Genomic DNA, 11,957 nt, shown 5'->3' with positions numbered 1-11,957 from the left:
GTTAGGGAGGGGGGCCCTGTGAGCTTCAGTGCCCAGGGGCCCCTGGGGTTGTTAATATGGCCCTGTCTCTGCCTCTTCTGTCTGAGAGGTTCTGGCTCTGCAACTCCATCCTCCACCTCAAACTGAAGCTGCAGCTTCACGTTAGAATCAACTCAAAATCCAAACACGCTAAATATGACAAATCTCAAATATCATCAGTCTTCCGCTCTTGGTGCGTCTCTGTCACTGCCAAATTTCCTTCAACTTCTGGGTGTTTTTCTTCTTCCTATAGATTTTTTGGTGCTTGACAAGCAACTTCAGGCCTCAGTCAGAAAAGAGGTGGGGGGTTGTTTGCTTGGCAGGTGTGGGAGTGTTTTCTCCATGAGAGTGCCCATCTTTGCAGCTGCCTCAACAGAAATCTGGCATTCTCCCAGGATCGGGTCTCTGGCATGACATTATACCCCAAACATGGAAGGGGATGTTTCCAAAGCCACGACTGAAATAGCTTGAAATTGTCACAAAAACTTAGTTTTTAAAACCAATTTGCGTTACTTTTCAACGTTGGCCACGGAACAACAGAAGTATTCATTTGTTATGTCTCTTATTATATTTCGCTGGATATGTAATGTAAAACAATTGAGGGTGTTGAGACTTTAAAAAGAAAAATGCTGCTCCATACTTTAACCGTTTGTCCACTCCCTGGTCTTTAAAGGGTCCCTTTCTTACCTGTTGTGATGTTTTCATTGCCGAACATAATTTCCTCTGCTACACGGCCGCCCATACTGACATCCATCTGGGCCAAGAGCTGAGAGCAAGTCTCACTCCACCTGTCGTTCTCTGGGAGCATGGACACCTAGAGGGAAGGGGAGGATGGAAATGTTCCCCAGAAGTAGGTTAATGTTGCATAATGCAAAGTGTAAAGCAGACTGAGGTTCTCTTACATGTCCCAGACTGGGGCCTCTGGGCATGATGGTAGCCTTGTTGATTGGCATAGCATCTTTGGTGTAGTAGGCAACAATCGCATGACCGGATTCATGATACGCTGTGATCTGTTTGTTCTTACTGTCTATTTCTGCACTCCGTCTCTCAGGGCCTTCAGAAAGAGAGGTAAGAAAATAAATCATATTCTTCTTGAGTTGTAAAACCAGAGAAGCACCAGAAAAGTTGTACAGACCCATGAGGATCTTGTCTTTTGCAAACTCCAGCTCCTTCATGGTGACCATGTCTTTACCATCAACCGCTGCCTTCAGGGCAGCCTGGTTAACCAGATTTTCCAGGTCAGCGCCAGAGAATCCCACTGTGCCACGGGCTATAACCTTTGCCTCTATGGCTGCATAGAGAACAAAGAACAAACAGGAAGTTATGGAAAAGGTTTTGCCACGAACAACAGAGGACATCATGTGTGGTAAAATACCTGCGTGCAGACACTAAAGTCTAACCTGGGTCTACTTTAATCTTCTTCAGGTACCAGTTGAGAATCTCCGTTCGTCCTTTCACATCTGGTTTGGGTACTGTCACCTGCATGTCGAAACGACCGGGGCGGATCAGGGCACTGACAAAGGCAGAGCGGTTAGAAAAACTTCTAAATAAAATTTAAAGAAAAAGTCTGAAGGTCAGAACCTCCAACATGTTTAATGTGCACCGTAAACTCAGCTGCAGTCTGTGATTGTGGCTGAAGAAACTGAGACTCACTTATCCAGAGCCTCTGGGAAGTTGGTTGCTCCAATGATGATCACACCCTCATTTGTTTTAAACCTGAAAAATAACATCCATGGTGGTCAGGGTCTACATACGTCATTATGTGCTCTGTTCTTAAAAACACATCAATATACAATATGTAGCTTAGCTGTGCCACCTCCCACCAAGCAACCTGCTACAAGAGACGTGGGACCCGCACCGGTATCAGGAGTCACAACAGGAAGAGAAGGTACATCGTCCCGGGAACAGGCTGTTTCTGCCGTTTTACATATTGGAATTTAATATTAACACTTAAAAGATGGTTATCCAAGTGCTCCGGTTGCAGCAGAGCTGCAACTTTTCCGAGAGCGTGGAACTAGATTGGATTTGCCGCTGGAGGAATTTGGGAGTGAATTGTGTTGCCAGTCACCATGCCAGCAAGAAGCAGCTGCACTTACGGTAACAACGAGGACTACGTGACAGCAATTCAGGTACGCAAGTCGCTTGATAGAGAGCGAACACATTTTAAACAACTGTTGCTGCAAGAAGTGTTATAATACTGCTAATCCAACATTTTTCAGTCAGGTCATCTGGACAGTTTCTTTTTTTTGTGAAGAAACATTTCACCTTCGATCCAGAAGGCTTCATCAGTCAAGGAAAACACGCAACAAAACTGATTCTTCCCCCAACAGTTTACTCCAAAGTGGAACAAACCAGTTTTGTTTGTGACAAGATGGTCTCTTTGGTACGCCCCCTCCTCCATTGCTGGCCCTCTTCCTTGTTGACAGTCGTGTCAAACTGGTTGAAAACAACAAAGTCCATGCTCAATAATCCTGGTAACTTCACACAAATGATGATGACCAGTATGACCAAACTTTTAATTTATTTTCCTCACTGGCTCTCCAATGAGGCGCACGCATTTCTCCCTGTTCTCCTCCTGCTTTGTGCTCTGTGTATCGGAGCAGCTCCTATTTTTACACATCCTCCGAAATGAAAACTACTGTTTTGGATCCAAAAAAGTTCAATCTGGTCCTCTGGACATTCAAAAACACAAAAAACAAAACAAAGCAAAAAAATATAGAAACGTTTCGTCTCTCATCCAAGAGACTTCCTCAGTCTGAGGTGCTGTATTCAGCTCAGTCTCTTAAATAGCACCTTCTCAGAGTGGATCAACCAGTTTTGCTGCTGACAACCAGAACCAGCTGATCACATGCTCAAGAAGGACCATCAGTCTAACAATGGATCATTAGCACCTGATGGCTGTTTACTGTTCACAGAGGGCTGAGTGATACTAGCAATCACAGCATTGTAAGAGGGGGACAGTTGAACCCGGAGGCTCCGCCCCTGTTTAATGATGGACGGTTTCTTTTCACAAAGCTGGCCTCCTTTACTCCTCTCTCAAACCATCGTTCCTCTCTGTCCAGGATGTGAACATCTTCATCCCTGAAAGAGTGACCTCTGACCTGGAGATGAGTGCAAGATGGCCGCGCTCAGAGCAGTTGCGGCTTCACAGGCTCCCGGTACCATCCCAGTTTTTAGAAGTTTTGATATTGACTCTGTGCCTGACTCCGCGCGATTTATGCATGTGAACTATAGCCGAACCGAACTGATGAGTATAGGAGCGGATTTGCCACGAAATATAGCAGAAATCAGCAACAAACTCAAAACTACGCTCGGCAGAATGCAGATCTTTTTTTTTTTTTTTTAGATGGCTTCCCTTCTCCCCTTACAGCCATCCTCTCCACACCATTATTATGAAATATTTATTCTAGTGATTATCTAGTGTAGGTTTTTATTTTTTTGTTAATAGGATAGAAAGAAAGAAAAGACAAAGTAAGACTCCAAAATATAAGAAATATACACAAAGAGAGCACACGGCAAAACACCCGGCCACTGTCTGTTCACCTGCAAAGAACATGACAAAACACAGCAACAAAATACATATGTATAAAGAACTTAAAATATTCATGGCTATGCAGTAAGTTTCCATAAATATATATACCCATACCTACGCCTATATACATACATACATACACATGAATATACATTCACATACATATCTATATATCTACATATAAAGCCTACATAAGCATCCCTGCTTCTATTTGTGTGTGGTTGTGAGCATGCATAAGTGTATAAGGCTTCTCTAATAGAACATTTAATAGTAACTGTGAAGCAGCAGAGACCCAAACCCCAAGACCAGAGGCAGATGAAAAAGGGGGGACCACAGCCCAAGACCCCAGGAGGGACCCCGACCGCGGAGCCCCCAGGGCCACCCACACAGGACAAACCACTCACCCACCCCCCAGATCGGACCACAGGGGAGAACCGGAAGATCCCCATCAGCGACCACATACAGTGACCCCTCGGGGCCAACAGCGACAAACTCATAGGCCTCCGTCGGAACCCGCCGCACCGATGTAGGTCCAGGACCGGGCACCGAGGCCCGGGCACCGAGGACTCACACCACCCAGGCCAAGGCCCGACAGGGCCAGAGGACCTGAGCCCCACCAGGCAGACACCAGGCCGAGCCGACACACGCCCAAGCGCCCAGCCCCTGACACCAAGGGCCCCAAGCGCGCCGGCAGGCAACGGCACACCCCACCAGGGGGCCGCGCGATAGGAGCGCGATGCCAAGCACCCCCAGTTGTATCAAAGAGGGGGCAGTCCGAGTCTCGGCCTAACAAATACCCATTCATACACAGACACAATCACACAATCCCAACCTCATTCTCACATTCACTCACTCAAAGACATACAATAACGATACATTTCATTCTTATTCCCGATACGCACTCTATACCCCCCAGGTCCAAGACATGTACCCGCCCTCTACAGGGGGCAGCCCATGCCCAAACCCAGGAGGTAAACCCATTCATTCTCGAGCGTAAAAGAGCCAATATCCCAGACCCGGCCCAGGCCATGCCCAGACGACAGGACACCCCCCCACCATGAAGAGGACACGCCACCGACCACTCCCACACACCGCCAACAAGAAAGCACGCGCCCCCAGCCGACCGCCCGCCAGGCCCTGGCAGCCACCCCAAACAGCGGGCCAACCATGGCACCCAAGAGCCAAGCTCAGGGGGTCCAAACAACCCCAGGGAGAGCACAGCGCCAACACCGCCCACGGCAATCCCCCAGACCCCGAACCCCCACATAGTCCTGGTCAACACCCGACGGCCTGCCCTTCTCCCAGACCCCACCCCCGGAATGGCAGTTAGGGAACTGGGGAGGAGGAAAAAAAAATTAAAAAAACAAGACCCCGACACATACACCCCCGCCCCTAGATGTGCTGTTGATGTGTGTTGTTGTATAGTGCCATTAAAAAGGACAGAAGAAGGAGCAAAGGCTGGCATGATGCCAGTTTCCCCTCCACCCCAACTCTATCCAAACCCTAGTGTCTAAATGCAACCGTTGTAAGTGAGCACAGGCAAAGGGGGTGAGAGTAAGGTCATCCCACCACCCATAGCCATGTGCCCACCTCAAGTTCCTATATGTGAATGTCATAAGAATGTTATAAATGAGTTTTGATATTGACTCTGTGCCTGACTCCGCGCGATTTATGCGTGTGAACTATAGCCGAACCGAACTGATGAGTATAGGAGCGGATTTGCCACGAAATATAGCAGAAATCAGCAACAAACTCAAAACTACGCTCGGCAGAATGCAGATCTTAAAGTCATCAACCTGGAAGTTGCAGCAGAGGCGTTCCAGCGGGCAGAAGAGGAAGCGCTGCTCATGGCTTAAGAGGAGAGGATGCCGGGCGGGGGTTATGATGAGGCTACAAGTTAACGCTAAAGCCGGTAAACTCCCCATGCCGTCTCTCTTTCTGTCGAACGTCCGCTCGTTGGACAACAAGATGGATTTACTTCGTCTGAGAGCGGGCGCCTCAGAAGAGATGAAGAAGTGTGCAGTGCTTTGCCTCACAGAAACGTGGATTACAAGCGAAACGCCGGACACAGTCTTCCAGCTGGATGACAGACTTTTTTTTCGAGCGGACCGCTGCAGCTAGCTAACGGGGAAATCACGGGGAGGCGGAGTATGCATTTACGTGAGTAAAAGTTGGTGCACGAACTGTACTGTTGTAAATAGCTCATGCTCGAAGGCTTTGGAGCAAATAACAGTGAAATGTCGGCCACATTATCTACCCTGCGAGTTCACGGTGACTTTTATCTCTGTCGTCTACATTCCTCCGGATGCTAATGCTAATGAATCACTGCAGGAGCTTCATGATATCATCAGCTCGCTGCAGAACAAACACCCCGAGGCTCTTTACGTGGTAGCCGGAGACTTTAACCACGTGAATCTAAAGGACTGTCTCCCAAGCTTTTATCAACATGTGGCGATTCCAACACGTGGAGACCACACGCTGGACCGTGTTTACACAAACGTAAAAGATGCATACAAAGCCGAACCCCGCCCCCACCTAGGACTGTCAGACCACATCTCAATCTTCCTGGCTCCTGCTTACATGCCCACGCTGAGACGCTCCAGACCTGTACAAAAGAAAGTTAAATGCTGGATCCAGGACAGTGGCCCCATACTGAGAGATTGTTTTGACCGAACAGACTGGCAGGTTTTCAGAGAAGCTGCTGAAAATGGAGTTCGCTTGATCTTGACCAATACACATCCTCAGTTCTGGGTTACATTAGAACATGTACTGACACCGTCTCCACTATCAGAAATGTTAAAAGCTACCCAAACAGAAAACCTTGGCTGAATGCAGAGGTGCGTACCCTGCAGGAAGCCAGGAACACTGCCTTCAGGTCTGGAAACTCAGAGGAGCTGAGTAGGACAAGAAAAGAGCTGGTTGCTGGTATTAAGAGGGCCAAGGTCACATATGCAAAGAGGATTGAGGGTCAATTCATCTCACAAGACCCTCGGAGCATGTGGAGGGGCATTAAGTGCATAACAGATTATAAAGGAAGGAGTGAACAATGCCCCAAAGACCCATCTCTGCCTGATGCCCTCAACAAGTTCTATGCACGCTTTGAAGACCCGAACAGACCACCCAGCACCAGACTCACCTCACCACCGGATGAAGAGCATCTCAGCGTGACCTCAGCAGAAGTAAGGAGTACCTTCAGGAGGATTAATCCGCACAAGGCAACTGGCCGAGACAACATCCCCGGAAAAGTGTTGAAGGAATGTGCTGATCAGCTCTGTGAGGTGCTGGCAGACATCTTTAACACCACACTTACCCTGGAGACAGTTCCCCCCTGCCTGAAGACTGCCACCATCATCCCAGTCCCAAAAAGCTCTACAGTGACTGGTCTGAATGACTATCGGCCAGTGGCCCTCACCCCGATAGTCGCTAAATGCTTTGAAAAACTGGTCATGACTCGCATCAAAACAACCATTAACATCAACGAGGACTCTCATCAGTATGCATACTGTGAGAGCCGATCAACAGAGGATGCCATCTCCTCTGTGGTCCACACTGCGCTCAACCACCTGGAGCAGAAAAACTCTTACGTCCGTATGCTCTTTGTGGACTTCACATCTGCCTTCAACACCATGATCCCCCAAACCCTGATGGACAAACTATCCACACTAGGACTAAGCCCCTCCATTTGCAACTGGGTACTAGACTTTTTAACAAACAGACCACAGTTAGTGAGGATCCACAATCTCTCCTCCTCCACCATAACCCTGAGCACTGGCTCTCCTCAGGGATGTGTGTTGAGCCCCCTCCTGTTTACTCTGCTCACGTATGATTGTGCAGCTACCCATCCAGGCTGTCACATTGTAAAGTTTGCAGATGATACAGCGGTGGTGGGATGCATCACAAACAATGATGAGTCCAGCTACAGGCAAGAGGTGGAACACCTGGAGAGCTGGTGCAAAGAGAATAACCTTCACATCAATGTGAAGAAGACAAAGGAGATGATTGTGGACTTCAGAAGGAACAAAAACATCTACACCCCCTTGAACATAAGAGGATCTGCGGTGGAAGTGGTCTCCAGCTACAAGTACTTGGGTGTACACATGAATGACAACCTCAGCTGGAGCAACAACACCACCAGCCTGATCAAGAAAGCTCATCAGAGACTACTTCCTCAGACGGCTGAGGCGAGCTGGTCTGGGAAGCTTAGTCCTCACCTCCTTCTACAGGTGTGCAGTGGAGAGCATCCTGTGCTCCAGCATCAATGTGTGGCATGGAGGCTGCACAGTTGCAGAAAGAAAAACTTTGCAGAGGGTGGTGAAGGCTGCACAGAAATCTGTCGGAATCAGCCTCCCCACCATCACAGACATCTACACCTCCAGATACAGGAAGAGGGCCACCTGCATCATGAAGGACCCCACTCACCCAGCACACACACTTTTTGCCCCACTCCCCTCAGGAAGGAGGTTAAGGAGCATTAAGTGTAGAACCACTAGACTGAGGAACAGCTTCTACCCTGAGGCTGTTAGACTCATGAATCTCTAACTAGAATAATCACTGTGAAAAACCATATCATGTTGATGCTGATCTGTTTCATGTTGCTGCTGATCTGTTTCATGTTGATGTGTTCATGCGTGCACATCTGCTCACAGACTCATGTTCATGTTTGTGCTGATGTTCAATGTTTTATGTTATGAGTGCTTAGTGTATATTTAATTGATGTTTTTCTTAGTTCATATCTTAGATGTTATTACTGTTTTTCTTATACATTTTATTGTTGGATGTAACTGGGACCCTGTGTACATAATTTCGCTCCACCACATGTACCACATGAGGTGCGAATGACAATAAAGAAACTCTGACTCTGACTCTCTGACTCTGAGTGTAGACCGCAGAGTCCTGGCCTGATGATGTTGATCTTCTGTGCTGGTCCATCCTTTTGGCCAGTGGCTGTTTAGTTTCCCCGATGTAAGACTGATCACAGCCCTCCTGACACTGAACAACATTCACAACATTACTCTGTTTGTGCCGGGGGACTGGATCTTTGGGATGAACCAGTCTTTGCCGTAATGTATTCACTGTATTCACTGGTTAACTGGACATCATTAACTTCACGCAGACTCTCTCACTGGTATGTTTTCATCTTTAAATCACTTCTTGGTCTGTTGCCTTCATACATCTCCTCCTACATGTCTCTGCGTGAGTGCAGCTACGGATTGCGCTCTCAAGGACATTATTACCTGCAGTGTTCCCTCAATGAGGACTGAACTAGACAAAAGGACCTTCTCCTATTCCGCTCCTGTTTCCTGGAATACCTTACAAAAAGATTTGAAGCTCTCGACCTTGACCTCTCTAAGTGTCTTTAAGAATCTGGACACCTGGCAGGGTCCAATGCTGACATGTTCCTGTTTTTAGTTTTCTACATTTGTCTTGGAATCTAGCTGTTTTTTGTTTTGTTACCTTTTCCTTTTAGCCATCCTATTTGTTAAAAAAAAAAAAAAACAAAAAAAAAAACCCTGCAGTATGACTTTTTAGAACTGTTTATTGTTGTTGCTGTTGTCCATTGTTGTCATCTTTCTTTGTTGAAATCAGGTCTCTCTTGTAAATGAGTCCTCGAGGCTCAATGGGATTTACCTGTCTAAATAAAGGTTGATTGATGTATTTTGGGGTTTAAAAGTCACTGGAACGTTGTGTTTAGAAAACTGAGACGTTTATTTTCTAAACATATCACATCACCTCAACGCACACCATGGGCCCTGGAACCGATCTCCTTGAGAGGGGATGGACTTTATTCCACTCTGGAGTTACACATGGTGAGAGGTGTCAAGTTGGTGTGGGTCTACTTGTAACCCCCGACTTGGTGCCTGTGTGTTGGAGTTTTTCCCGGTAGATGGGAGGGTGGCTTCTCTTTGCCTTCGGGTTGGAGGACAAGCTCTGACTGTTGTCTGTGCCTATGCACCGAACAGCAGTTCAGAGTATCTGGCCTTCTTGGAGTCCTTGGCAGGGGTGCTGGAAGGTGCGCCTGCTGGGGACTCCTTTATTCTGCTGGGGGACTTCAATGCCCACGTGGGTAATGACAGTGTGACCAGGAGGGGCGAGACCAGGAGGGGCGTGACTGTGAGGAACGGCCTCTCTGATCTGAACCCGAGCGGTGTTCTGTTGTTAGAATTCTGTGTTAGTCATAGTTTGTCCATCACAAACACCATGTTTGAACATAAGTGTCCATACAGTGAGGAAAATAAGTGTTTGAACACCCTGCGACTTTGCAAGTTCTCCCACTTAGAAATCATGGAGGAGTCTGAAATTTTCATCTTAGGTGCATGTTCACTGTGAGAGACATAATCTAAAAAAACAAATTAGGAAATCACAATGTATGATTTGTTAATAATTTATTTGTGTGTTACTGCTGCAAATAAGTATTTGGACACCTGCCAATCAGCAACAATTCTGGCCTTCAAAGACCTGTTAGTCCGCTTCTAAAAAGTCCACCTCCACTCCACTTATTCTTCTAAAATAGAAGCACCTGTTTGAGGTTGTTAGCTGCATAAAGACACCTGTCCACCCCACACAATCAGAAAGACTCCAACTACTAACATGGCTAAGACCAAAGAGCTGTCCAAAGAGCTGTCCAAAGACACCAGAGACAAAATTGTAGACCTCCACAAGGCTGGAAAGGGCTGTGGGGCAATTGTCAAGCGGCTTGGTGAAAAAAGATCAACTGTTGGAGCAATTATTAGAAAATGAAGGAACAGACCCGGTAAACCCAAACGTGTAGTGAGGGTTTGCGGAGAACGCCTGGCAGAAGAACCTGTCAGAGAGATCTTCAACTCGCACCTCCGTGAGAGCTTTAACCGCATCCCAGCTAAGGTAGGGGACATTAAGTCTGAGTGGGCCATGTTCCGCGCCTCGCTTGTTGAGGTAGCTGCCTTGAGTTGTGGCCACAAGGTTGCCAGTGCTTCTTGCGGTGGCCATACACAAACTTGGTGGTGGACACCCTGGGTTAGTGAGGCTATCAAGCTGAAGAAGGAGTCCTATTGGGCCTTGTTGGCCAGTGGGACTCCGGAGGCAGCTGAGGAGTATCGGACGGCCAAGCGTTCCAAAGCCTTGGCTGTTTCTGAGACAAAAAGCTCGGATGTGGGAGGAGTTCGGTGAAAGCTTGGATAACGACTCTCAATCGGCTCCGAGGAGATTCTGGCGAGCCATCAGAAGGCTGAGGAGGGGAAAGCAGCACTTTACTAACACTGTATTCAGTGACGGTGGGCTGTTGTTGATATCAACCAGTGATGTCGTCAGGAGGTGGAAGGAATACTTCTCGGACTTTCTCAATCCCACCAGCACGTCTTCCATGGAGGAAGCCGAGTCGGGGGACTTTGGAGTTGATCCATCCATAACTGTGGCTGAAGTTGCCAAGGTAGTTAAAAAGCTTAGAGGCGGCAGGGCTATGTGAGTGGATGAGATTCACCCCTATTTCCTTAAGGCTCTGGATGTTGTGGGGCAGTCTTGGTTGACACTCCTTTGCAACGTCGCATGGACATCGGGGGCAGTGCCACTGGATTGGCAGACTTGGGTAGTGGTTACCCTCTTCAAAAAGGGGGACCGGAGGGTGTGATCCAATTATTCAATTCAATTCAGTTTATTTATATAGCACCAAATCACAACGAAAGTTGTCTCAGGGCACTTTACAGAAACATTCACATACATAAAAGCCAATTAGTAAAGTTCTTTATCTAAGGAATCCAGCAGACAAGTTGAATATTGGCTTTGTTGGTCTCCCATCCTGAGCAAGCACAGTGGCAACAATGGAAAGGAAAAACTCCCTTTTAACAGGAAGAAACCTCCAGCAGAACCAGGCTCAGGACAAGCGGCCATCTGCTTTGACAGGACAGGAAGGAGAGACAGAAGAACACAGAATGGTAGGTCCAGGTATAGATCCAGGTCCAGGTATAGGTCCAGGTCCAGGTATAAGTCCAGGTGTCCAGGTGATAATGGACCCGTCCTTAAAACTCAACAGTCACGTAAACATGATGGTCAAATCCTGTTATTTTCAGCTGAGACGGCTGTCTAAGCTGAAGCCTATACTATCCAAAAAGAACCTTGAGACAGTGATCCACGCCTTCATAACATCTAGGCTTGATTACTGCAATTCACTTCTGTTTGGAATCAGTCAGTCCTCCATTGCACTTGCCCCCACCCTCATTCGCCCCACCCTGGGCCCATGAGCAAGGCCCTTAACCCCCACCATGTGCTCCCTAAACAGGTCTCTCTTGAAAATGAGTTCTCGTGGCTCAATGAGACTAACCTGTATAAATAAAGGCTAAATGAAAAAAAAAAAAAAAATTGCACGTCTACAACTGGTCCAAAATGCTGCAGCCCGATTTTTAACTGGTACAGGCTATAGAGAGCACATCACGCC

The 11,957-nt window shown here is 47.5% G+C and overlaps 1 protein-coding gene across 1 annotated transcript in view; it reads right to left on the bottom strand.

Moving 5' to 3' along the window:
* The window catches only part of yme1l1b (YME1-like 1b), an 81,488-nt gene that overhangs the window by 41,759 nt on the left and 27,772 nt on the right, over positions 1-11,957 (bottom strand). The window contains exons 11-15 of the mRNA XM_037682055.1: positions 1,672-1,734; positions 1,419-1,531; positions 1,154-1,309; positions 921-1,072; positions 706-832 (exon numbers count right to left, since the gene is read on the bottom strand). Of these exons, the coding sequence (XP_037537983.1) occupies positions 706-832; positions 921-1,072; positions 1,154-1,309; positions 1,419-1,531; positions 1,672-1,734 (611 nt within the window). The remainder of the gene's footprint in view (positions 1-705; positions 833-920; positions 1,073-1,153; positions 1,310-1,418; positions 1,532-1,671; positions 1,735-11,957) is intronic.

Source organism: Nematolebias whitei, chromosome 9 (assembly GCF_014905685.2).
Source record: "Nematolebias whitei isolate Nwh7 chromosome 9, NemWhi1, whole genome shotgun sequence".
Classification (NCBI taxonomy): domain Eukaryota; kingdom Metazoa; phylum Chordata; class Actinopteri; order Cyprinodontiformes; family Rivulidae; genus Nematolebias; species Nematolebias whitei.
The sequence above is the reverse complement of the archived record's forward strand: the minus strand, read 5'-3'. Positions and strand labels throughout refer to the sequence as shown.